This window comes from Papio anubis, chromosome 18 (assembly GCF_008728515.1).
Source record: "Papio anubis isolate 15944 chromosome 18, Panubis1.0, whole genome shotgun sequence".
Taxonomy (NCBI): Eukaryota; Metazoa; Chordata; class Mammalia; order Primates; family Cercopithecidae; genus Papio; species Papio anubis.
The window spans coordinates 17,483,166-17,511,147 of record NC_044993.1 but is presented as its reverse complement, the minus strand read 5'-3'; the positions used below and the strand labels follow the sequence as shown (position 1 = coordinate 17,511,147).

Sequence of the window (27,982 nt, the reverse complement as noted above, 5' to 3'; positions counted from 1 at the left end):
TAAAAATACAAAATTAGCCGGGTGTGGTGGCACATGCCTGTAATTCCAGCTACTTAGGAGGCTGAGGCAGGAGAATCGATTGAACCCAGGAGGTGGAGGTTGCAATGAGCTGAGATGGCGCCATTGCACTCCAGCCTGGGCAGCAAGAGCAAAACTCTGTCTCAAAGAAAAAAAAAAAAATCAATCCTAGAGGGTCTGCAAGAATGACTTTCTTTAAAAAATATATATATATATGGCTGAGTGTGGTGGCTCACACCTGTAATTCCCCAACTTTGGGAGGCCAAGGCGAGCAGATGTCTTGAGCCCAGCAATTCGAGACCACCCTGGGCAACATAGCAAGACACTATCTCTAAAAAAAAAAAAAAGAGTTGGGCGTGGTGGTGCGCTCCTATAGTCCCAGCTACTCGAGAGGCTGAGGTGGGAGGATTGATCCCTTGAGCCTGGGAGGTCGAGGCTGCAGTGAGCTGAGATCATGCCACTGCACTCCAGCCTGGGCAACAGAATGAGACCCTGTCTCAGAAAAGAAAAAGCTACACTTATTAATTTTTAGCCACACTAACTTAGATGTTAGATATTCATCATCCTCTACCCAGTGCAGCTTAGACTCAGCTTTACCATCTATCTCTACTTGCTAAAGTCATATTTGGTAGGTAGATACAGATGGTGGGGCCCCAGACACAAAGGGCCATTGCTTTATTGATCTCTGCTATTTGTTTTCAGCTTGTAGGAACTGCACCTGGGTCCTCAAAACAAAACCTTTTGTATCCTTGGTAAATTGTTCCCAACTCATAAAAGAAGAACACTAATAAGACAAGCCCATCAATATATATATTTAAAGGATCAGGCAGCTGCTAAACCCCCACACTTTTTCTTGCTACAATTCAGAGAACATGTTCTTCAAAGGAGGAAGCTGGCTTTGGTTATACATCAGAACAAGTATCATTCTAGGAAGTGAACTAAACAGCCCAGGGCCACACGGGCAAAATAATTGTTACCAGTTTAACAGATTTCACTGCAGCTTTGAGGAAGCAAAGAATTACTGTCATGGGCAGAGAGGATTCCTAGCTGATATTTGGAACCAGGAAGTTGAAGATCTCATCCGGGACTTTCTGGAAGAAGGAGAGAAGTGGTGGATTGGGCAAAATGTAATGCCCCTGAGAAAGCATCAAGATAAAAACTACCCAGGTAAGACTCTAGGGTTTGGTGTTTATGAAGAACACTTTCTTATATTTTATTCTGGGACAGAAAAAAAAAAAAAGAAAATCTTAATCTTTCTGCTTTTGTACACAGAAAAACCAATCACTTTACTTCATTACCATCTTTCCTCTGAAATATTTCCATTTTGTGCTACAGCCTTTGATTTGTCCGTGTAGCAAAAGTGATGCGATTTTTCCTAGAACCCATCTACAGTTAACTTACCTAACCTTTCACTAAAAGAATTGTGCTAGGTTTGCCGGGCACGGTGGCTCACGCCTGTAATCCCAGCACTTTGGGAGGCCGAGGCGGGCGGATCACAAGGTCAGGAAATCGAGACCACGGTGAAACCCCGTCTCTACTAAAAATACAAAAAATTAGCCGGGCGCGGTGGCGGGCGCCTGTAGTCCCAGCTACTCAGCAGGCTGAGGCAGGAGAATGGCGTGAACCCGGGAGGCAGAGCTTGCAGTGAGCCGAGATCGCGCCACTGCACTCTAGCCTGGGCGACAGAGCAAGATTCTGTCTCAAAAAAAAAAAAAAAAAAAATTGTGCTAGGTTCGAAAGACAGAAACCTTTGGTGGTCATTTTTTTCCTAATAAACATCTCTTCATTGTTCTGATCTCTAAGTTTTCTAACACAAAACTAAGAGGAAGATTATCTACCTATTGTCTTTCTTACAGTGTTTTCAAAGCTATGCACTATAATCTTGAAGTTTTAGAGACAAATCCAAGCCATTATTATATCATTCTCATCATCCTCATTAACGTGTAGGTAAAGTAATACTAAGCCTCGTGATAAGGAACACATACAAAAAAATAAACTATAATGTATGGGAGGAAATTCTACATTTTTATCTATGGAAGCCAGTCAAATTTGGCTTTCATATTTACTTTTTAAAAATGCCTGGCGGGGCGGGTGCAGTGGCTCACGCCTGTAATCTGAGCACTTTGGAAGGCGGAGGTGGATGGATCACCTGAGGTCAAGAGTTCGAGACCAGCCTGGCCAACACGGTGAAACCCCCTCTCTACTAAAAATACAAAAATTAGCCAGGTGTGGTAGCGGGTGCCTGTAATCCCAGCTACTTGGGAGGCTGAGGCAGGAGAATTACTGGAACCTGGGAGGCGGAGGTTGCAGTGAGCAGAGATGGCACCACTGCACTCCAGCCTGGGTGACAAAGTGAGACTCTGTCTTGAAAACAATAATAAAAAATAAATCTAAAAGCCTGACTTTTGAGTATGAGGCTTACCTGGGTCTGATCTCCCCTCAGCAGATGTTGCAGCCCACGGGGCCCCAAAGCCCCCCAGCTGCACCTACCTGTCCAGAAACCTCAATCGGATCTTATCCAAAGAGGACAAGTGCTTCCTGAGACATTATTTCATTTGCCAGACTGGTAAGTGATAAAGTTACATGCTGCCAAAGACCCACATTTTAAAAACTGATTCTAAATAAGGAGTGCATGTGAGAGTATTGGTTAAATAATCTGTGGGTGGTAGACCATGGGATGATACAGAGCTATTGATTTTCATGATACTGATTAGCATGAGAAACTCATCTGGAGTGACTCCCTTATCCACCCCCACGGGAGTTGAAAGGGTTGCGCCTTGATGTTCTCCTCGTGTTTTGACTTGGGCAGAGTGTGGAAGAAATTGTATTGGTGACACCATTTTCCACATGCACACTCATAATTCAGTTAGCATTTGGGCTTCCGAGGGAAGGATGGGAAAGAGAAGGAGGAGAAAAGAATATGGCAGAGGAAGATGAGAAGGCGAAGGGTGACAGGACTGTTATCTGAGGTTCACTTCTGCAGAAGTAGATCAGGATTAAGCTATGTGTGTATGTATGCATTTTTGTGTGTGTAGTTGTTGTATTTATTTATTTTTTCTAAGATGGAGTTTTGCTCTTGTCGCCCAGGCTGGAGCGCAATGGCGTGATCTTGGCTCACCGAAACCTCCGCCTCCCGGGTTCAAGCGATTCTCCTGCCTCAGCCTCCCGAGTAGCTGGGATTACAGGCATGTGCCATCATGCCTGGTTAATTTTATATTTTTAGTAGAGATGGGGGTTTCTCCATGTTGGTCAGACTGGTCTCGAACTCCCAACCTCAGGTGATTCACCTGCCTCAGCCTCCCAAAGTGCTGGGATTACAGGTATGAGCCACCGCGCCCAGCCTATTTATTTATTTTTTTATATGGAGATGGGGTCTTGTTATGTTGCCCAGGCTTGTCTCGAACTCCTGGACTCAAGCAATCCTCCCACCTCCGCCTCTCAAAGTGCTAGGATTACAGGAATAAGGCACTGTGCCCGGCCTTGGTGATTTCTTTAAAAAAAAAAAAAAAAAAAAAAACTACCATACAACTAAGCAGTTGCTGGGCATTTATCGCAGAAAGAGAAAACCTGTGCTCACATAAAAATATGTATATAGATGCTTATAGCAACTTTACTCATAATAGAGCAAAACTGGAAACAATTCAGATGTGTGTCAACAGGTGAATGGTCCAGCCATGGCAGTCACATTGTTTCCACTCTCCCTGGTGACTCTGTCCCACTTCCCTCTCTCTACTCAGCCTCCAACACCTGGGAGCCTCCCTCAGTCTCATTCTCAGGTCAGGTGATAACCTTGCTTTCTAACTCAAGGAGAAAAAAAAAAAAAAAAAAAAATCAAAGCAATTTGGAGTCCGTCCAAGGTTCGGACTGCCGAATCTAGCCACCTACCAGCACCTGTTCCTGTAGCGCGATAATGCATTCTTTCATGCTGCTACAAACCTTCATACTCCTACCCAAAGTGAATCCCTCTGATTGTTGAATTGGATTCCATGGAGTCCAATTCAGTAATAAAAAGAAACAAACTATTGATACACATAGCAATCTCCAGAGAATTATGCCAAGTGAACAAAGCCAATCTCAAAACGTCATGTACTCTATGGTGCCATTTATTGAGCATTCTTGAAATGATAACATGATAGAAATGGAGAACAGATTAGTGGTTGTCAGGGTCTAAGAAGGGCATGGGGGCAGGAAGGAAGTAGGCATGGCTATAAAAGGGCAATGTGGGCCAGGCACAGTGACTCACGCCTGTAATCCCAGCACTTTGGGAAGCCAAGGTGGGTGGATCACGAGGTCAAGAAATCGAGACCATCCTGGCCACCATGGTGAAACCCCAGTCTCTACTAAAAATACAAAAATTAGCCAGGCATGGTGGTGCGCACCTGTAGTCCTAGGTACTCAGGAGGCTGAGGCAGGAGAATGGCTTGAACCCAGGAGTCAGAGGTTGCACTGAGCCAAGATTGCACCACTGCACTGCACTCCAGCCTGGTGACAGAGTGAGACTCTATCTAAAAAAAAAAAAAAAAAAATAGGGGGGGTCAACGTGAGGGATTCTTATAGCAACTAAAAAAAAATTTTGACATGACTGTATCCGTGTCCATATCCTGTTGTTACCCTTGCAAGATGTTACCCTTGGAAACTGGATACAGGCATCTCTCTGCATTTTCTCTTACATCCGCATGTGAATATACAATTATCTCAAAATAATGTTACTTTTTTTAAAAAAAGAAAAATGCCCTGATATAAGTATACATATCACTTACACAGTATTCTTGCCAAAAAAAAAATAGAGTAATGCAAATTAAAAACAAACTGAGATACCCTTTCCCATCTATCAGATTGGCATAAATCCACAAACTTAACAACATCTTCCGCTGGCAAGACCTTAGGAAAATAGGTACTCTCATAAACTGCTAGTGAGAATGCAGTAAGATAGCTCTATGAGTTTATAAATAAAGGAGAATTCAGCAATATCTAGCAAAATTACATATACATCTACCCTTGAACCAGTGTCCACTGCTAGGAAACTATCCCAAAGGCAAACCAGCAAAAGTACAAAAAGATGCACGCATAAGGCTATTCATTGTAGCTCTCTGTGATAGCAAAAAAGTAGGAATAATCCACATGCCCATTAAGAAGGAACTGGTTGTAAAAAGCAAATAACAACGATCTCCATATACTGCAGTGGGGTTATCTCTACGATGGATTTTTTTTTAGTGGAAAATAAAGGTGCAGAACATATATATTTGCCTATATATATACACGTACATATAAATATAACAGAAGGAGAAACAAAAACTAATGGAAATGGTTACCTATGGGAGAGAGAGAAAACAGGGCAGAAAGGATGAAGAGGGAAATGAGACCTTTCGAAATGTACCCGGTTTTATAGTTCGGCATTGGAACTCTTTCAGTGTTTTCCATAATTATTGCTATGGTTTGAATGTGCCCCTTCCAAAACAGGTGTTGCCAATGTGATTGCATTAAGAGGTGGGGCTTTAAGAGGTGGGTTGGCCTACAGGGTTCCTCCCTCGTGAATGGGATTAGGTGTCCTTATAAAAGGAGCTGGCAGAAGGCGGGCTTCTCTTGCCCTCCCACATTGTGAGGATGCGGCCCTCATCCAACTCCGAGTGCCGGTGCCTTCATCTTGGACGTCCAGCATGCAGAACTGTGAGAATTAGATTTCTGTTCTTGATAAATTACCCTGTTTGTGATATTCTATTAGCAGCACAAAACAGACTGAAGCAATTATAAAACACTTTACGTCAACTTTTTTTTTTTTTTTTTTTTTTTTTTGAGATGGAGTTTCACTCTTGTTGCCCAGGCTGGAGTACAAAGGCACAATCTTGGCTCACTGCGACCTCCACCTCCCGGGGTCAAGTGATTCTCCTGCCTCAGCCTCCCAAGTAGCTGGGGTTACAGGCACCCGGCTAATTTTTGTATCTTTAGTAGAGACGGGGGCGGTTTCACCATCCTGGCCAGGCTGGTCTAGAACTCCTGACCTCAGGTGATACACTCTCCTAGGCCTCCCAAAGTGCTGGGATTACAGGCGTGAGCCACCGCGCCTGGCCTGTCAACATTTTAAAAAGCAATCCCTAAAAGTAGGGAAAGAGAGGAGAGGAGAAGAATTGGAGCTAACAAGTTTGGACAGTTTTTAAGGTAATTTTGCTCAAAAGCAGGAAACAGCTGGGGCAATAGTTCATGAGGCCAATATAAGTTGTTGGGTTTTTTTTTAAGACAGAAAAAATAGCATGCAGGAATGATGTACTTAATCTGAGCTACCAAACAACTAGAGGGATTCACTTTGGGTAGGAGTAGGAAGATTTGTAGCAGCATGAGAGAAGGCATCGTCGCTCTACAGGTACAGGTGCTGGTAGGAGCTAGATTTGATGGTCAGAGTCATGGAAGGACTCTACATTGCTCTGATACTCTCCTTGAGTTAGAAAGCAAGGTTATCACCTGACCTGAGAATGAGACTGAGGGAGGCTCCCAGGTGTTGGAAGTTGAGTAGAGAGAGGGAAGTGGGAGTCACCTGGGAGAGTGGAAACAGTATGATTGCCAGGCAGTGTGAAGGCAGGCCGCCGGAGCTTCATGATCGTGAATTTAAGCAGAGCCATAGTCATCGTGGTTATATGATTTTTCTCTAGCCATGTCCAACAGCGTGTGTGAGAAACTCTTGCTTGCTCATGTATGCAAGGAGGCATATTCAAGAATGTTATTGCCAGCCGGACGTGGTGGCTTATGCCTGTAATCCCAGCACTTTGGGAGGTCAAGGTGGGCAGATTACCTGAGGTCAGGAGTTCAAGACCAGCCTGGCCAACATGGTGAAACCTCGTTTCTACTAAAAATACAAAAATTAGCCAGACGTGGTGGCATGTGCTTGTAATCCCAGCTACTTGGGAGGCTGAGGCAGGAGAATCACTTGAACCCGGGAGGTGGAGATTGCAGTGAGCCAAGATCGCGCCATTGCACTCCAGCCTGGGCAACAGAGCAAAAACTCCATCTCAAAAAAAGAATGTTATCACCCACCTTCTGAACTCTTTTATCTCTGCCAATGAGAGTTAAAGAACACAAAGGAGAATATTACGCTTAGTACGGAATTTTCCATTTATGCTGGAGGTTGCAAACTTTTTTGGTGAAAAATCAGACCCTGGCGAGGACCTTAAGCAGTAGATGTAAATAGCTCCACAAGCTTAGTGTTCCAACAATGGAACACTAGGCATAAATGGGTTAATGAACTTCTCAGTGTTGACCCAACTAGTGGACTTAATTTGAAATGTGGGGCACCATAATGTGTTGTGAGCAGCCTCCACAGCAAAAGGGCTACTGCAGAATTCTTAGTGTCCTTAAAAAACTGGATAGGAATTTTTAATTTGTGTTTTCCTAATTATCACATAAGTACGTGTAATGATGGTTTTATAGACTTGTAGCCATAACTATCACCTATAAATTGTGTATTGGCTTCCAAATAGATGACGTTTTGGACAGAGATGCCCATTATGAAAGAAATGGAAATGATTCTCATTTGTACGAGAGACCCGAGAAGACAAAAAGAGGAGTTGCAATAGCAAGAGACAAAATGCCCTCAGGTAATGCATTCCTCCTCTAGTAACCTTAAAAATCCATGGAATCAGTTTCTGCTAAAGGAATGCACGAGACTAAATTAATGCTGAAATGTATTATAGCACGTGCCCAATATTCATTGCATTCTATTCTGTCTGATCTTAATATGGCAATCTTTGCCTTCATTTTATATATGTGTTTTCTTGATACGCCCTTGGCCATCTTCTTTTCATATATTCCCAAATAAAAGACAAGGTTTTATTCCCAAAAAATTTTTCATCAACAAAGAGAAAGTCGTCTTAAAGTTCTTGCAAAGTCTTTCAAATCATGGTGTTAACACTTGTTTATTCAATTTTGAAAACCAAGTACTATTTGGGAAGGATACATTAGCCTGAAATGATAGCAATCAATATCAGTGGATGGCTGGTTATAGAGATCAACGGAAAGAAAGAAGTAAAACAGATCAATTTAAAGTGGATCTCGTGATCATTCCTCGGGGTATGACCTCACAGTGCAAGTGTTAGACATCCTGGTCAAGAAACCCTTTAAATATCACTTAGCAATTTAGAAAGTTTTATTTAGAGACATGAATATATATTTGAAGAATAAATGTAAAATCCAACTTTGCTCAATCCTTTGTAAAAGGGGACTTGTGAGTTGTAGGAAAATGTTTAGTGATAGCATTAGGTGGAAGTAAAGATGACATATTTTGGAAAACTGTTAAATCCAAAAGTTGTTCTGATGATAATTAATGCAATGATGTTAAAGACGCATTTGAAATGTTTAAGCTGTGTCATGAAATGTGAGTTTCGTGAGAGCAATGCTTCCAATATTACTTTACATAACATGTGGCTTAAATGTCATAGTAAAACTAAATTACTGAATTAAATAGACATTTGACTATTTCACCTACATCCTTTAAGTTTATATTGTCAAGCTTGCCCCAGAAATGCTTTTTAAAATCTCCTCATTGGGAAAAATGCAGACTGCCTTATTGTGGGGCAATTTACCTAACAAGTAATATGCCTAAATTTATGTACATAGAGTCTTTTATAAAGTTTGTGGGCTGGATCTCCCCTGAGCAGACGTTGGCTCACACCTGTAATCCCAGCACTTTGGGAGGCTGAGTTGGAAGGACTGCTTGAGGCCAGGTGTTCGAGTCCAACCTGGGCAACATACTGGGTCTCTGTCTCTACAAAAACTTTTAAAAATAAAAATTAAAAAAATTAGCTTTGCCGGTGCATGCCTGTAGTCTCAGCTACTCAGGAGGCTGAGGCAGGAGGATAGTTTAAACCCAGAGTTAGAGGCTGTTAGAGCCATAATCAAGTCACCGCACTCCAGGCAGCCTTTTTAAATCTCTATCAGATTGTTTGTAAAAGTTTTTTGTAATTCAAAAATTTTCTTAGTGTGTATCTAGGTTACTTTTCACTCATTGTGCCTAGAACATGATGCTACATATACACATCTTTCTTGAATCAAGAATATCCTACATATGTATTACTTCTATTTCATTTGTTCTGATTCTGTCCTTAAGAAATATCCAGTATCTATGTGCCGTATTGCTGCTTCCTATCCTCTGTATCTTCCTGTACTCTCTTGAAATGAAAAGAATGGTTTCATGTTGATCACCCTTTCTGTTGTTAGAGGAGGGCCCCTTACATTTATCTTCCATATCAGGGACTAATTTTTCCATATCTGCTCAGTATTCCCTCCCAGGTGGATTTTAATTTTTCTGCAGTATTTTTTTTTTGTCATCTTGAAATCCTTTGATACGGTTATTTTTCTTTTAATGTACCTCATTCTGGCGCATGTTAGCTTCAAATAGTTTATCCTTACGATTTTGTTTGGTTCCCTCTACCTTTCTCCATCATCACGGTGGCTGTGGTTGACTCGGTTTCTTGCCATGTCTTCTCACAAGACTTTCAGAATCAAGTGATTCCTGGCCAAGAAATAAAAGCAAAATCATCTGATTCCCCAGTGGATGATAAAATCACATACAACTGATATAATCAGGTACAACTCCAGGAGGAGACACTGGAGAAGAGGCATGCTGGGTCTGTAAGGAATTGCACGTTAAGATGGCACATGTATTTATGCTGTCTCAATCAAGGTCATCTCTGTATCAATCACGGTCACCTCACCATTTCAAAAACCATTTTATTGGGAAAATGGTTTTTCTCTTTGTTTCTATGCTCTTCACTCGTAAGCTGATGCAGTAATAAATATGTGAGACCTTTTATTTGGGGAAATAACCTTTTTCGTTCCTATTAAGGATGTATTTACAGCTTTCTGAACCTTTTTTCTGGATTTTGCTGTTGATAATTTTCAGGGCTGTGCTTTTCTTGGAGTCCTCTGGATTCCATTCCCAGGTTCTTGAATCATCATCATAGGTTCCCTTTTGTCTTTCCTTCCTTATCTTTATTTTTTTTGGTGGGGGGGGCGGGGACGGTGTGGAATCTAGCTCTGTCACCCAGGCTAGAGTGCGGTGGCACGATCTCGGCTCACTGCAACCTCTGCCTCCCAGGTTCAAACAATTCTCCTGCCTCAGCCTCCCAAGTAGCTGGGATTATATGCACCTGCCACCACGCCAGCTAATTATTATGTTTTCAGTAGAGACGGGATTTTACCACATTGCCCAGGCTGGTCTCAAACTCCTGACCTAAAGTGATCTGCCTGCCTCATCCTCCCAAAGTGCTGGGATTACAGACATGAGTCACCATGCCCGGCCTTGGTTTTCTATGTAAAAGAGTTTGCATTATTTTTTAGCCATGAATAAGAAGTCCTCAAGTAAAACAAATATTTCTGTCTTAGGCTTTTACTTGAACTTAGTCTGCTTTCTTTTTTCTATAGGACCTGGTGCTCTTTCAGCCACATGTCACCATCCTCTTCCTGCTCATCTCGTAAGTACTTCCCCTGACAACATACATTGTGAAATGTTGATCTCTTTGTCTTACCTGGTAGATCTGGTCAGAGCTCGATCTTCTAGAGTGTTCTGAATATAGTTTTCTAATAAGGAAAATAAAGTACTTACGTGCAGGGAAAAAATTGGGTTTAATAGGTGCTTCAAGGATTTATTTTTATTTTTTATTTTTTTTATTTTTTTTGAGACAGGGTCTCACTCTGTCACCCAGGCTGGAGTGCAGTGGTGTGATCTTGGCTCACTGCAACCTCTACCTCCTGGGTTCAAGTAATTTTCCTGCCTCAGCCTCCCAAGTAGTTGGGATTACAGGCCTGTGCCACCACACCTGGCTAATTTTTGCATTTTTAGTAGAGACGGGGTTTTGCTATGTTGGCCAGGCTGGTCTCAAAATCCTGACCTCAAGCAATCCACCTGCCTCAGCCTCCCAAAGTCCTGGGATTACAGGTGCGAGCCACCATCTCCAAACTTGTTACAGGAATTTCTAAAGCCTATCTTTCTGGCTTTCATGCTGATGTAATTATCATGTATTTGTTGGTTGGGTGTTTATTCCCTGCTTTGTTCCAAAAAGGACTTGTGGCATCTTACAAAAATACAATGCAATAAAATGTAAACATCAAACAGAAAGGGAAAGGAAAATAAAGGCAGAAACTGTCTATACATTCTATAAAGTTTCACCTTCAAGAAATCTCTCAGCATTCTTGCCCTTGTGTCCTATGTAGAAACCCTTCAGTTGATGCCTAAACACAGATACGCATTTGTTTGACTCAATGCTTACTGCAAAAATAAGTGTTTCTAATGGTATAAAAGAACAGCGGCCAGGCATGGTGGCTCACGCCCATAATCCCAGCACTTTGGAAGGCCGACGCAGGCAGATCACCTGAGGTCCGGAGTTCGAGACCAGCCTGGCCAACATGGTGAAATCTCGTCTCTACTAAAAATACAAAAATTAGCCAGGCATGGTGGTGCATGCCTGTTATCCCAGCTACTCAGGAGGCCGAGGCAGGAGAATCGCTTGAACCCGGGAGGTGGAGTTTGCAGTGGGCCAAGATTGTGCCATTGTACTCCAGGTTGGGTGACAGAGTGAGACTCCATCTCAAAAAAAAAAAAAAAAAAAATCGGGATGAAGTAAAAAAATCCCTCATGTCAGTATTCTCCAAGCTGTGTTCTGCAGAGCAACAACCACTAGCCCTTGAAATTGAAAGGGTTAAAAATATGCCACTCTGGTATATTGATGATTTCAGTTAAAGGCATTTGAAAAACAGCAGGTGCAAAAACAGCACTCTGACCTTGGTACTGTTTCTTAAAAACAGGAGATAAAATTCCCGTGTAGAATATGCAACACTCTTATCCTCCAGGAGCAGAAGTCAAGACCCGGAGAAATCTGCACAGACCTTGTTAAGATAACACTATCTTTTAAGCCTCCCCACATAATTTTGCTTCTTCACAACTAACTGCTCTTTGTCCAAATCAGCACAGGAGAGACGGACTCTAACTTCTACTTCAGGTCTTCATTTTCTTATGAGGACTCCTGTGCCACGTAAAACTTGGACTCAATGAATGTGTGTGCTTTTCTCCTGTTTAACTTATGTCAGTTGAATTCTCAGGCCCAGCTGGAGCCCTAAGAGAATGGGGGTGGAGTTTTCCACCCCTATAATATGTTACCAGAAGAGAAGAAAACAAAGGCATTTGACTACAGGACTTCGCAGTCTTTCACAGGTCCCAAATCTAACCCCTTCTCACTGTTGTCACCACGATCACCACACGGTCCAAGTCACCATCTCCCATCTGAACTTTCACATTTGCTGGCTGGGTGCAGTGGCTTATGCCTGTAGTCCTCGCACTTTGAGAGGCCAAGGTGGGTAGACCACTTGAGGCCAGGATTTCGAGGCCAGCCAGGCCAACAGGGTGAAACCCCATCTCTACTAAAAATATGAAAATTAGCAGGGTGTGATAGCGGGCGCCCATAATCTCAGTTACTCGGGAGGCCGAGGCAGAAGAATTGCTTGAACCTGGGAGGTAGAGGTTGCGGTGAGCCAAGATCACACCACTGAACTCCAGCCTGGGTGACAGAAGAAGACACCATCTCAAAAAAAAAAAAAAAAAAGAAAAAATGAACGTTTACATTTGCCTCCTACTGATCGGCTTCTACTCTTGCCCCTTTTTCTGACCCTTCTCAACAGAATGGTTGATCATTTAAGACACAGAAGGATCCGTTAAAACAGAATTGAAATCATGCCACTGTTCTGCAAAGCCCTTTGTCTTCCTGCCTCATTAAAAGTAACATCTGCACCAGGCATGGTGGCTCATGCCTGTAATCCCAGCACTTTGGGAGGCCAAGGCAGGTGAATCATTTAAGCTAGGAGTTCGAGACCAGCCTGGGCAACATAGTGAAATCCTGTCTGTAAAAAAGTGAAAAAAGGCTGGGTGCAGTGGCTCATGCCTGTAATCCCAGCACTTTGGGAGGCTGAGGCAGCAGATCTTTAAAGGTTAGGAGTTTGAAACCAGCCTGGGCAACGTGGTGAAACCCTGTCTCTACTAAAAATACAAAAATTATCCAGGTGTGGTGGTGTATTCCTGTAGTCCCAGTCACTCAGGAGGCTGAGCCAGGAGAATTGCTTGAACCAGCGGGGAGGAGGCTGCAGTGAGCCGAGATGGCGCCACTGCACTCCAGCCTGGGTAACAGAGTGAGACTCCATCTCACCAAAAGGTAGCCAGGCATGGTGGTGTGTGCCTGTAGTCCCAGCTACTTGGGAGGCTGAGGCAGGAGAATCGCTTGAATCCAGGAAGTCAAGGCTGCAGGGAGCCATGATTGTGCCAGTGCACTCCAGCCCAGAAAACAGAGTGACACCCAGTCTCAAGAAATCCTCTCCTTACCACTGAACACCTTCCATGATACCCACTTTCTCTCTGCTTAGCCTTATTTTCTTCTTCAGAGCACGGATTTAATACATGACGTAATTTATCTTTCTGCCTCCACCGCTAACACAGGCCCAACAAGGGCAGGAACTTGTTTCCTTTTGCTCATTGCCATATTCAGTTCTCCAGAACATCCTCAGCGGCTTGTAGATGTGTAACAGTTGTTGAATGATTGACAATAAATACTCTAACATAAATCATGAATCATAAGTAATATGCAGCTTTCTCAAAATTTCAAATTTCAAAATTTCAAAATTTCAAAATTCTGAGCACAGAATTTTTGAACAGAAATGCTTATTAGTATCTCATAGGACAGAGTTTCAGAGCATTTGGGGAAATGCTGCCTTAATTATTAAATGGTAAAATCAGATTCAGCCTTTTCCTTTATTTTTATCTTTTAGTCCAAGACCCTGTGTCATCCCATCAGCCCGTTTCCTTCAGTACTACAAAATATCACATCACAGGTAACAGCCACATCTGAAGCCAGCAGCCAGCCTCTCCCTGTGATAACACAGCTCACCACGCCTGTGTCTGTCACACGTGCTGGGCAGTCTCTGGCAGAAACAACTTCAAGCCCAAAGGAAGCAGCTCATGTGAATACCGTCACCTCTCATCTACAAGTGTCATTGCAGAATGCATCTGGTCAGGTAAACGTGGGAAATTCAAGTCACAACTAGGTAGGTTTGTGACCCCAAAAAAGTACTTGGTTTACCATTTGCCTCCCTGCAGAACTGCACCTAAGAATGTCTGACAGATCAGCATATTTGCCAATCCAAAGAAAAACTAAACAAGTCTGTGGAAACGGCCAATTTGACGGCACATACACAGCCCAGCGTTTCCCTAATGATGCTATTTAATGCTCTTATATTTAATGCTTCAGATGGGGAAGAGGTTTTGTTCACCTACCCTGCTTTTTCAGCAGCAGCAAACTTCTAGACAATTCCTCCTACTCACTGTTCTCTTTTTGCCTTGTTTCCTTCCTCCCAAAAACATAGACAACAATGCAGCCAGACTCAGTGAGTCGCGCCTGTAATCCCAGGGTTTGGGAGGCCAAGCTGAGAGGATCACTTGAGCCCGGGAGTTTGAGACCAGCCTGGGTAACATAGTGAGACCTTGTCTCTACTAAAGTTCAAAAAAATTAGCTGGGCACAGTGACTCACGCCTGTAATCCCAGCACTTTGGGAGGCTGAAGTGGAGGATCACATAAGCCCAGGGGTTTGAGACCAGCTTAGGCAGCGTTATGAGACCTTGTCTCTATTAAAATTCAAAAAAATTAGCCAGGTGTGGTGGTGTGTACCTGTGGTCCCAGCTACTTGGGGGGCTGAGGTGGGAGGGTCGCTTGAGCCTGGGACGTCCAGACTGCCGTGAACCGTGATTGTGCCACTGTACTGTAGGCTGAGCAACAAAGCAAAACTCACCCAAAAAAAGGCAAAACCCCTTTGACAGTATTGACTGAAGGAAATAATCCTGCTTCCCCCACGCTTTTTTTCCCCTAAATTGAAGCGAGCCCTGTTGATATGCAGTTGAACATTTCCCTGCTGAAACATCATCCTGTTCACTCTGGGTCTGCCTGCAATGGTAATGGAAATTCGGTGTTCTGCTGGGGGAGAAACTGACCTACAGGAGTTTAAGCAAAGAGTTGTTTGTTTTTTTTTCTTAAATAGAAATCCTGAAGTATAGAATATCCTAAAGAATCTATAATAAATTATTAGAAATATTAAGAGAATTTAGCAATGTTCAGCATTTAATCGAGATTTCTTGAATGTGTGATTGAATTAGGCTGTGAGTGAGCTGGTCTCCAGAAATGGACCACGGGGTTGGCATTAACGGTGATCGCCTGAGGGTTGGACTTCAAGGACAAGTGCAGTGGCTGCTTAAGCTTTGGGACCGCGGCCACTTGCTCAGTTTGTTTCTTAGGGGAGGGAGGTTTTCTGCTTCCCACCTCCTGTTATGAGTCGTTTTAAGTCATTATCTCTTGAATATGAACTCTTGTTTGTTTTTTGAGACAGATTCTCGCTCTGTCACCCAGGCTGGAGTGCAGTGGCGCAATCTCGGCTCACTGCAACCTCCACCTCCTGGGTTCAAGAGATTCTCCTGCCTCCGCCCCCTGAGTAGCTGGGACTGCAGGCGTCTTTCACCATGCCTGGTTAATTTTTGTATTTTTAGTAGAGACAGGGTTTTGCTGTGTAGGCCGAGCTGCTCTTGAACTCCTGACCTCAAGTGATCTGCCTGCCTTGGCCTCCCAAAGTGCAGGGATTACAGGCATGAGCCACCGCGCCTGGCCTTAAATATGAACACTTGAATGGAGGGAAACACGCACAGGGGAAACCTGAGAGGAAAACATACTTCTGAATAGAAAAGTTTAGTTTTGGCTTTTTGATTTCCAAGTTTCCCTCATCTTTGCTCATGGCCTTAAGACTTAAAGTTACTGCTATAAATCTTATTTCCAGACTGATTTGCCCTTGGAGCAATCATTGTCTAACCTCGTTACTCATTTTCTCGATCGTATGGAAGTAGAAATAAATTCTGTCCACTCACAGAAAAGCTTCTGAAAGTAATCACTGTTTCAGAGAGCTGTGATTCATAGAGTTTATAATGTTATCCAAGGTCAACTTTGATTAAAACAATCTCCCCGACTACTACAGTACAGTAATCTTGTAGAAGTAATTTTGACAACTTCTTTGTTCCCGCTAGGTCATAGATGAGATAGCAGGGAACTTCAGCCAAGCAGTTCATGGTTTGCAAGCTCATAACAAACTACAGGAAGCTTGTGAGTTCCTCCAGAAACTAACAGCCTTAACCCCAAGATTTTTTAAGCCAGCTCAGGTAAGCGGAGGGTGACTGGGAGGGAAGAAGATAGGAGAGAGGGAAACATGGAAAACAGAGAAAGAATCTGAGGCTGGGTGCGGTGGCTCACGCCTGTAATCCCAGCACTGTGGAAGGTCGAGGTGGATGGGTCACATGAGGCCAGGAGTTCGAGACCTGACTGGGCAACATGGCAAAACTTGTCTCTACTGAAAAAAAAATAAATTAGTTGGGCTCAGTGGTGGGCGCCTGTAATCTCAGCTACTTGGGAGGCTGAGGCACAATAATTGCTGGACCTAGGAGGCAGAGGCAGTGAGCCAAGATCACACCACTGCGCTCCAGCCTGGATGACTGAGAGACTGTGTCTCCAGAAAAAAGAATCTGGCGATTGTGCCGTATGCCAAGCTTAGCATTAATAAAGACTGTATTTAAATTTTAGCAAGCATATTTGTACCTTTAAATCTGGAAAGTTATGAATTAAATTGATCAGTAGTGACATTCTTGGATATACTGTGTTTATGTCCGTTTGTTCATTAATCAGCTTACTGCCTTGCTGATGTATTTGTTAGAAGTCTGGGCATTCAGTGGGACACGGTGGCTCCTACCTGTAATCCCAGCACCTTGGGAGGCTGAAGCAGGCGGATAGCTTGAGCACAAGAGTTCAAGACCAGCTTGGGCAACATGGTGAAACCCTGTCTCTACCAAAAATACAAAACCGGGTGTGGTGGTGCACACCTGTAGTTGCAGCTACTTGGGAGGTAAGATGGGAGGATGGTTTGTGCTCGGAAGGTGGAGATTGCAGTGAGCCAAGACTCTACCACTGCACTCCAGCCTGGGTGACAGAGCCACACTCTGTCTCAAGTTAAAAAGACAAAAAACTCAGTGTTGGTCTTTTCTTCATTCCTTTTTTTAGTCTAGTGGTGTTAATTGGATATTTGGTCTACTTACCACTCAAAAAGAATTGTCATTCGTCAAAATAACATGAAATATGAATCCTCCCTTATAGGTTATATGAAATTATATATTCTTCCCCGTCAAATTGTAACTTTTTAAATAAAATGCATTTGAAATGTATAAAGAATATTAAGTTGCTAATAAGACATATGCAAATTTTAAGCAATCATGTGCTAGGTGTGTGGCTCATGCCTGTAATCCAAACACGTTGGGAGGCCAAGACAGGAGGGTCTCTTGGGGCCAGGTGTTTGAGACAAGCCTGAGCAACATAGCCCCCACCTCTACAAAAAAATTTTAAAAATTAGTCAGGCGTGGTGGTGCACACCTGTGTCCTAGCTACTGGGGAGGCTGAGGAAGGAGGATTGCTTGAGCCCAGGAGTTCAAGGCAGCAGTGAGCCATGATTGTACCACTGCACTCCAGCCTGGGGAACAGGGCAAGACCGCATCTCTTAAAATTTTAAAAAGCAATCGTAGGCTGAGCATGGTGGCTCACACCTGTAATCGCAGCATTTTGGGAGGCCAAGATGGGAAGATCACCTGAGGTCAGGAGTTCGAGAGACCGGCTTGGCCAACATGGAGAAACCCTGTCTCTGCTAAAAATACAAAATTAGCCAGGCATGGTGACTCATGCCTGTAGTCCCAGCTGCTCAGGAGGCTGAGGCAGGAGAATTGCTTGAACCTGGGAGGCGGAGGTTGCAGTGAGCCAATTGCATTCCAGCCTGGGCAACAAGAGTAAAACTCTGTCTCCAAAAAAAAAAGAAAAGAAAAAAAAGCAATCATAAACAATTCAAGGAGGTATGTTTGCTTTCTAACACTCCCAGGTTAATCTCATCAATTCCATTATTTACCTGAGTGAGGAGTTACTCAGGATCTCATTTCTGAACAACAGCGGTCTGAGCTTCAAAGTTCCTGCGACTGTCTGTCCCTTTCATTCCTTCAACGATGTCACCAAAGCTGGAGAAGGAAGTTGGCTGGAATCCAAGCGTGATACTGAGCAGGTAGGTGCCAGATTTGCAGGTGGGCAGATCTACTTAGAAGCATTTTAATCTTGACAGGTCCAGGTATCACAGCCTCTCCCCAGACCTTTAAAGAGAATCTTGCTGAAGTATGTGCTGCAGAAAAACCACTCTGCCAAGCCTACTCTGGGGTCTCCCTCCCCACCTACCAGTGAGCCAATACTCCCTAGTGCTGTAATCAAGTGAAAAGGACTTAGGGGCTGGACCCGGTGGCTAATGCCTGTAATCCCAACACTTTGGGAGGCCAAGGCAGGCAGATCACCTAAGGTCGGGAGTTCGAGACCAGCCTGGCCAACATGGCGAAACTGCATCTCTACTAAAAATACAAAAATTAGCCAAGCGTGGTGGCACATGCCTGTAATCCCAGCTATTCAGGAGGCTGAGACAGGAGAATCACTTGAACCCAGAAGGCAGAGGTTGCAGTGAACCGAGATCGTGCCACTACACTCCAGCCTGGGCAACAGAGTGAGAGTCCATCAAAAAAAAAAAAAAAAAAAAAGGAATTTAGGAAAGTGTTGGCATAAGGCAAATACTCATAGGTTATGTTTGCTATTCACTTGAAAAGATGCTCAACTTCATTGGTCATTAGGGAAATGCAAGTCAAAACCAAAATGAGATGCCGCTTCACACCCAAAAAGACAGAAAATAACAAGTATTGGCAAGGATGCAGAGAACTTGCAACCCTATCCATTGTTCAATTGTAAAATGATGCAGCCGCTTTGGAAAACCATTTGGCAGTTGCTTAAAATGTAAAAAATAGAATTACCATGTAACCTAGCAATTCTACTCCTAGCGTCTACCCAAGAGAGTTGAAAACATATGTCCATACAAAAACTCGTACGCTCATCTTTGTAGCAGCATGGTTTAGTAGCTAAATAGCCAAAAAGTGGAGATAACCCACACATCTACGATCTGACAGATGGCTAAGTAGAATCTCGTCTGTTCATACAATGGAATATTATTCAGCAACATAAAGGGATGAAGTCCTGGTACGTGCTCCAACATGAGTTTTGAAAACATTATGCCAGGTGAAAGAAGCTGTCACAAAAGACTGTATGTTGTGATTCATTTATATGAAATGTCCTGAAGAGGTAAATCTATAGACATAGAAAGTAGACTCGTGGTTGCCTAGAGCTAGAGGGACTAGGGATGGGGAAATGGGGAGTGACTGCTAATGGGTACCAGGTTTATTTTATTTTGAGACACAGTCTCGCTCTGTTGCCCAGGCTGGAGTGCTGTGGCGTGATCTGGGCTCACTGCAACCTCTGCCTCCCAGGTTCAAGCTATTCTCCCACCTCAGCCTCCCGAGTAGCTGAGACTACAGGCGCACACCACCATGCCTGTCTAATTTTTTGTACTTTTAGTAGAGACAAGGTTTCACAATGTCGGCCAGGTAGGTCTCAAACTTTTGACCTCAAGTGATCCACCTGCCTTAGCCTCCCAAAGTGCTGGGATTACAGGTGTGAGCCACCGCACCCAGCCACCAGGGAGGTGGATCACCTGAGGTCAGGAGTATTTATTTTAGGGAGGATGAATCCTAAAATTAGATTATGGTATTGGTTGCACAACGCTGTGAATATACTAAAAAACATTAAATTATATACTCTGAGTGGATGAAGTGTATGTGTGAAAGTTATCTCAATAAAGCTGTCATTTAAAAACTCTAGCATGAGCAGGTCTGGGGCAATTATATGATGGGGCAAAGGCATATTTCCTTGGCAGGCCCTCTTAGTTTGGTTCAAAGGACGGTAAGTCTTTAGCTAGGCTGCAAGTACTTTCTGTGAGAGTCTGAGGCCCTCTCTGAGGAATACCACCTTTCGTTACGTCACTGTGAAAATTCCCTTCCCAATCTTCTCCGAAACCGTTTACTAACATAAGACACTGAGGTTTTACAGGTCACACGCTGTCTTCCTCTCCATGCAGGTAGAAGACATCCTGGAAATGTCCTTGGCGGAGCTTGGGAATATCGGGGAAGCATTTCTAGAGCAGGACCAGTCTCCCGAGTCTTCAGTGACTTTGACCTCCTCCGTTGCTACTCTGCTGCTGAGCAGGTTAATGAGAGGAAGGAACAGGGAGAGTTTCACGGTGTTTTTCACTTTCAGAGGACATAAAAAATTGACTTCCATTTTAATTTTTCTCGTTAGACAAAACACATCCACCTTACCACTGAGCTCTTACACTCTGGGTCACCCAGCCCCTGTGAGACTGGGCTTTCCGTCGGCTTTGGCTTTGAAGGAGCTCTTGAATCAACACCCAGGAGTTAATGTCCAAGTGAGTGTGAAATTGATCGTGGTCAGAATGAAAGTGGGATCTGATGGCCATGAAGGCATTTGGGTGAAAGTAATGTATCATGAAATGTAAGCCGAACAGACCAGATCAGATGAGAGTGTTGATGTGGCATTCGTTTTTATTTTACACTGGCAGGGATAGAGGCCTCTTAAAAGTGATCCACTGTAGAGGTTGGGAGCATTAAGCAGATTTCTGGATTTAACTAAATTTCTGTTCCGTGATTTGGATTGATCTCAACTCTGAAGTTTGTTTTTTTTTGTTGTTGTTGCTGTGTTGTTGTTGTTGTTGTTGTTGTTTTCGAGATGGAGTCTCAATCTGTCACCCAGGCTGGAGTGCAGTAGCGTGATCTCGGCTCACTGTAACCTCTACCTCCTGGGTTCAAGCAATTCCCCTCCCTCAGCCTCCCAAGTAGCTGGGATTACAGGCGCCCGCCACTACGCCTGGCTAATTTTTGTATAGAGACGGGGTTTCGCCACGTTGGCCAGACTGATCTCAAACTATGGACCTCAGGTGATTCGCCTGCCTAAGCCTCCCATAGTGCTGGGATTACAGGTGTGAGCCACCATGCCCGGCCTCTGCACTATTTACAAAAAGCTGGGACTATCGAAATAATTGTTGACTCAGTATACCAACCCAGTCACATCAGTATATTGTATTTCTTTCAGCAGTTACCTGACAAATAAAAGTAGCATTGTTGCCTTATCCTGAAGAGCAGAATAGTTACTTCCTAGTAAAATAGAATCCTCTAGATATAAAGATTAAAAATAATTCTGAGGGTCCCAAGTATAATTCATCTTTAATTTACTATTTCTCATAGAGGCTATAATGGGGAATGTTATTTCATTTGTGGTATTAGTAGGGGGCACATCCCAATGTTTACTTTAATATATGATATCCAGCTGGGCATGGTGGCTCAAGCCTGTAATCTCAGCACTTTGGGAGGCCAACGCGGGTGGATCACCTGAGGTCAGGAGTTCGAGGCCAGCCTGGCCAAAATAGCGAAACTGTGTCTCTTCTAAAAATACAAATATTAGCCAGACGTGGCAGTATGGACCTGTAATCCCAACTACTTGGGAGGCTGAGGCAGGAGAATTGCTTGAACCTGGGAGGTGGAGGTTACAGTGAGCCAAGGTCATGCCACTGCACTCCAGCCTGGTTGACGGAGCATGAGTTCCTCAAAATATATATATATATATATATGTGTGTGTGTGTGTATATATATATATATGTGTATATATATATATGTATATGTATATATGTGTGTGTGTGTATGCACACACATGTATATACATATTATATATATGATATATCTTCCTATTGGAGTCATTTAAAAATATTTCGGCAATGGATAAAACTGGACTTTTCCTTGTCTCTAGGTAACAGGACTAGCTTTCAATCCCTTCAAGGATTTGGACCACAGAAACGTTGTTGGAAGCATTGGAAGTGTGCTACTAAGCGCTAATCGCAAATTGCTCCAAGTCCATGATTTAGTGGAGGACATTGAGGTAGGAACTGATTCTTAGGGAATAAAATAGAAGAGAATGGGATATTCTGGAACAGGATCGAAGGATGCAACAACTTAAAGGGAATCATGTTAGACCGATGACTGTGCCATTGTTTTGTTATTAACATATTAGGAACTTTTACAAAGAGGTACATCTTACCCTTAGAAAAAGTGTTTTAGAGGGCCGGGTGCATTGACTTACGCCTGTAATCCCAGCACTTTGGGAGGCAGGCAGATCACTTGAGGTCAGGAGTGCGAGACCAGCCTGGTCAACATGATGAAACACCGTCTCTACTAAAAATACAAAAATTAACCCAGTATGGTGGTGGGCGCAGTTATCCCAGCTAATCTGGAGCCTGAGGCATAATAGCTTGAATTCAGGAGGTGAAGTTTGCAGTGAGCTGAGATTGTGCCACTGCACTCCAGCCTGGGCGACAGAGTAAGACTTAGTCTCAAAAATAATAAGAATAAGAAGTGTTTTAGGTCTTGGACTATGTACTTACCCTTAACCCCAGCAGTATTAGCTACTAACATCCAGTGGAGAAGACCTGGCTGGGCACAGTGGCTCATGCCTATAATCCTAGCATTTTGGGAGACTGAAGCGGGAGGATTGCTTAAGACCAGGAGTTCAAGACCAACCTGGCCAACATAGCAAGACCCCATCTCAGAAAAAAGGAGGAAGACCTAGGAAGTTTCCTTACCTTATCAATATAAAGTATTTTGAAAGGCATCAATGGATGGACCATTATAATGATTAACTGTCTCTTATTCTAGATCATGCTCTGGAGAAACGTTAGCATGGAAACCCATCCCACCAGCTTCAACATGAGCACAGATCAGCTTACAATCACAGTGAACATCACCTCCTTGGAGAAATCCCTGATAGTGAGCATAGATCCTGACAGTCCCCTTTTAATGACGGTCTACCTGGGGTTCCAGTATCAGCCTAACTGCACTCACTTCCACCTAAACATCACCCTTCCGAAGGATAAGGTGTGGCAAAAAGGTAAAACCCAATCATCTGTCAGAAACTTGCTTTGATTTTGTTTTGCCTAGGATGGAGTGCAGTGGCACCATCATTGTTCACTGCAGCCTCAAAATGTCAAGCTCGAGGGATCCTCCTGCCTTAGCCTCTTGAGTAGCTGGGACTACAAGTGCACACCACCACGTCTGGCTAACTTTTTTCTTTTAATTTTGTAGGCTGGGCGCGGTGGCTCACGCCTGTAATCCCAGCACTTTGGGAGGCTGAGGTGGGTAGATCACGAGGTCAGGAGATCAAGATCTTCCTATCCTGGCTAACATGGTGAAATCCCATCTTTACTAAAAATGCAAAAAAAATTGGCCAGGCGTGGTGGCAGGCGCCTGTAGTCCTAGCTACTTGGGAGGCTGAGGCAGGAGAATGGCATGAACCCGGGAGGCGTTGCTTGCAGTGAGCTGAGATCGCGCCACTGTGCTCCAGCCTGGGTGAAAGAGCGAGACTCTGTCTCAAAAAAAAAAAAAAAAAAAATTTGTAGAGAAAGGGTCTTGCCATATTGCCCAGGCTGGTCTTGAACTCCTGGCCTCAAATATTCTTTGTCTCAGCCTCCCAATGTGCTGGGATTACAGGCATGAGCTACTGTACCTGGCCACATTTTTTTCTTTTTTAAAAAAATTTTTATTTTCAGATAATTGTAGATTCGCATGCAGTTATAAGAAATAACAGAGACAGGCCAAGCACAGTGGCTCACACCTATAATTCCAGCACTTTGGGAGGCCAAGGCAAGTGGATCACCTGAGGTCAGGAGTTTGAGACCATCCTGGCCAACATGGTGAAACCCCGTCTCTACTAAAAATTCAAAAAATTAGCTGGGTGGGCATGGTCGTGGGCACCTTTAATCCCAGCTACTTGGGAGGCAGACGCAGAGTTGCTTAAACCTGAGAGGTGGAGGTTGCAGTGAGCAGAGATCACACCATTGCACTCCAGCCTGGGCTGCAGAGCAAGACTTGGTCTCCAAAAAATAGAGAGACAGCCTAGGCACTCAGTGGCTCCTGCTTGTAATCACACTGTAATCCTAGCACTTTGGGAGGCTGAGGTGGGTGGATCACCTGAGGTCAGGAGTTTGAGACTAAGCTGACCAACATGGTGAAACCTCATCTCTACTAAAAATACAAAAATTAGCTGGTCATGGTGGTGGGCATCTGTAATCCCAGCTACTCGGGAGGCTGAGGCACAAGAATCGCTTGAACCCGGGAGGCAGAGGTTGCAGTGAGCTGAGATCGCACCATTGCACTCCAGCTTGGGTGACAGAGACTCTACCTCAAAAAAAAAAAAAAGAACAGAGACAGCTTGTATACCTCTCATCCAGTTTCTCTGAATGGCAGCATCTTGCATAACTATAGTATATCACAACCAGAAAATAACATTAATACAATCACTGATTTTATTCCGATTTCACCAGGTTTACAAGCACATTTCTGTATGTGTGTGTATTGAGTTCTGTGTGGTTTTGCCACATGTGTAGACACAAGTGACAATGAAATGCATTTTTTAAAAGATTGATTATGGGATGGATAAGGATATGTACGTGAGGAAACAGATTTAGTAAGACGTTAATTGTAGAATCTAGTTAATGGTTATATGGTTATTCCCTGTAAAATTCTCTCTGTATTGTTGAAGATTTTCATAACAAAATGTTGAGACCCACAGCAGAAGTAGCGTTCACAGCACCATGGGTTACATGTACTTCACATTTATATATTACAGATGACTATATATGAAATATGTTGTATGTATTTCAACTGTATTTCTAATCTAAGATTTGAGGAAGATGGTCCTGATGATATCTCAATAAGTCTTTGTATAAGACCAGAATGACTGTATTGTAGTTTAGAAAAGTTAAGAATTTCTGAGACATAACATTAAAGTTAAAAATGTCTAGCCTGGTGTAGTGGCTCACCCCTATAATGCCAGCACTTTGAGAGGCCACGGCAGGAGGATCTCTTAAGCCCAGGAGTTTGAGACTAGCCTGGGCAACATAGCGAGACTCTGTCTCTATCAAAAAAAAAAAAAAATTTAGTCGGGCGTGGTGGCGTGCATCTGTAGTCCTAGCTACTTGGGAGGTTGAGGCAAGAGGATCGCTGGAGCCAAGGAATTCAAACCTGCAGTGAGTTTTGACGATACGACCGCACTCCAGCCTGGGTGACAGAGCAAGGCACTGTCTCTAAAAACTAAAAGTTCCTGATAGATAGAAATAGTGCCCAGATACACTGGATCAAAAACATGCTCTGTGGGTATCGACTTTAAACGTTTTACTGAAAAGTCTTAATAAGAGCTACACTTTTGTATTTGTTTTTACGTTGGGAAAAATCTGAATGGAGAAAGCATGCGACACTCGCCCGTCATGACCACCTTCCATATTGAGAGAACTTTCTCTGGCTCTTACATGGGCCCTGCTCACACAGGAACAATCACTTTTAAGTTCTTGCTAATTTTAGGCAAAGTCCCTGAGGCAGCCATGCTCACTACCGGGCTGCCCACTACAGAGTTTGCGTGAATTAGCAATGGGCCCTTTCCCAGTTCCAGAGGGGTACTCAGTTTTGTTTTTGTTTGTTTTGAGATGGAGTCTCACTCTGTCGCCCGGGCTGGAGTGCAGTGGCGCATTGCCGGCTCACTGCAACCTCAGCTTCCTGGGTTCAAGCGATTCCCATCCCTCAGCCTCCCAAGCAGCTGGGACTGCAGGCACGTGCACCACCATGCCTGGCTAATTTTTTGTATTTTTAGTAGAGACAGGGTTTTGCCATGTTGGTCAAGCTAGGTCTCGAACTCCTGGGCTCAAATAATCCTCCTGCCGTAACCTCCCAAAGTGCTTGGATTATAGGCATGAGCCACTGTGCCTGGCCATGCACTCAGTTTCTCTTGCTGATCTTGGCAATGATGTCATTGAGAGCTGGAAGGGACCTTCGAGAGCCTTTGTTTGACAGACAGGACTATTTGAAAGATGAGAAAGCTTGAGGCCCAGAGAGACTGGGTGACTCACCTTAGCCCCTACCAGCCAGCTTGTGACAGAGCCAGGCCCGACCTCAGGTCCCTGGCGTGCAGTCCTGGGCTTTGTTCCTGAAGCCACCCTGTTCCTATCTTTGCTTCACCCTGGGGTTTCATTTGTTACCTTAGTCTTCTATCTGCTAACTTAGGTGTGTGATCATTTCATTTTTCTAAACCTCATAATGCATTCTAAGTCATTAGGCCTAAATGTTCACATGCCAAAATAATATAATTCTTTTTTTTGAGACAAAGTCTCACTCTGTTGCCCAGGCTAGAGTATAGTGCTGTGATTTCAGCTCACTGCAACTCCCACCTCCCAGGTTCAAGCAATTTTCCTGCCTCAGCCTCCTGAATAGCTGGGATTACAGGCTCACATCACCACACCCGGCTAATTTTTGTATTTTTAGTAGAGATGGGGTTTCACCACATTCACCAGGCTGGTCTCGAACTTCTGACCTCAAGTGATCTGCCTGCCTTGGCTTCCCAAAATGCTGGGATTATAGGCATGAGCCACCACACCCAGCCAAAAGAAAATAGTTCTTTACTGGAACGGCAGTAATCCAGAGCCGGGGATTGTATCACTGGTCATTTTCTTTCCAATCATTTGTGACTCTAGGTTTATCATGATCTCCTCTGCAAAATATTAATAGATGCTTTAGAAGAGAGGTTCTAATGGTGTTTTTGTTCTGTTTGATATACAAGTAAGCACTCTTCTTTGTTCTAAGATGAGGAGTACACGTGGGTGCTGACTCCTGAGCATCTACAGCACGGGATTGGCACCTACTGTATAAGAGCTGTGCTGAGTGAGAGCCAGAAGGGTGCTCAGCAGATGCCCAGCTTGGTCTCGGTCATCACGGCCGTCACTCAGTGTTATTACTGGGAGAGCCACAACCAGACATGGAGCAGCAACGGATGCCAAGTAAGAAACTGAGCCGCTTCTTGGGTCTCTCTCCTGCCGTCGCCGCTGTTAAACCCAATGCACCTCATTTGGGGCAGCCCAGAAAGAAAACTAGGAGGTTTCAAATAACTCTGCCTTGGCCAAAGGAGGAGGAGGGTTGTGTGTGGTGGGCAGGGCGAGTGTGGCTCCTCCAAGCAGGGGCAGCTTTGTGCTTTATCTTTGTAATTTCTTTCTCAAACACAGTCCAGCGTGGCTCTGACAATTGTGGATAAAATACAACAGCATGTGGAAGCCATAAAATTCTATAAGTATTAAATATGTTGTGGGTGGGTAAAATGAAACCTCTTGCTAAACAAAAGAGAACTTTCGTAGCTCAAGAAATACGTTCTCAGATTCTTGTACATTCCAGGCCAGGTGAGGACAGGTTGTCACTTTTGTAATGATCACCTTGTTCCTGGTGTCCAACTGCTTTAAACCAGCACTATTACGTTTGTACACTCGTGATTCTGTGAGATCCTGCCTGATGAAAGTCCTGGTTCGGTTGCTAAAAGAATGTGGTATAAGGTCTTGCAGATCATGAAGTTGTTCTAGAAAGAGCTAAGAAAGTACCATCTAGATTGGGAAGAGAAGGAAAGAGAGTTGGGTTTTTTTTTGTTTTTTTTTTTTTTTTTGAGATGGGATCTCATTCTGTCCCTCAGGCTGGAGTGCAGGGACGTGATCACAGCTTACTGCAGCCTCAACCTCCTGGGGTCAAAAGATCCTCCTGCCTCAGCCCCTCAAGTAGTGGGGACCACAGGCATTTGCCACTATGCCTGGCTAATGTTTTAGATTTTTGGACAGACAGGGTCTTGCCATGTTGCCCATGCTGGTCTTGAACTTCTGGGCTCAAGCAATCCTCCCACCTGCACTTTGGGAGGCCAGAAAGAGGATTATTATTATTATTATTATTTTAAATGGAGTTTCACTCTTGTTGCCCAGGCTGGAGTGCGATGGCACGATCTCGGCTCACCACAATATCCACCCCGCTGGGCTCAAGCAATTCTCCTGCCTCAGCCTCCCCAGTAGCTGGGATTACAGGCAT

At 43.8% G+C, this 27,982-nt stretch overlaps 1 protein-coding gene across 1 annotated transcript in view; it reads left to right on the top strand.

The window, feature by feature from the left end:
- The first annotated feature begins 457 nt into the window (after nucleotides 1-457).
- The window catches only part of PKD1L3 (polycystin 1 like 3, transient receptor potential channel interacting), an 88,224-nt gene continuing 60,699 nt past the window's right edge, over nucleotides 458-27,982 (top strand). The window contains 12 exon segments of the mRNA XM_017953512.3: nucleotides 458-1,185; nucleotides 2,462-2,584; nucleotides 7,488-7,604; nucleotides 10,429-10,478; nucleotides 13,816-14,061; nucleotides 16,109-16,240; nucleotides 17,995-18,171; nucleotides 20,113-20,240; nucleotides 20,334-20,460; nucleotides 21,855-21,983; nucleotides 22,757-22,988; nucleotides 26,729-26,922. Of these exon segments, the coding sequence (XP_017809001.3) occupies nucleotides 891-1,185; nucleotides 2,462-2,584; nucleotides 7,488-7,604; nucleotides 10,429-10,478; nucleotides 13,816-14,061; nucleotides 16,109-16,240; nucleotides 17,995-18,171; nucleotides 20,113-20,240; nucleotides 20,334-20,460; nucleotides 21,855-21,983; nucleotides 22,757-22,988; nucleotides 26,729-26,922 (1,950 nt within the window). The 5' untranslated portion in view covers nucleotides 458-890.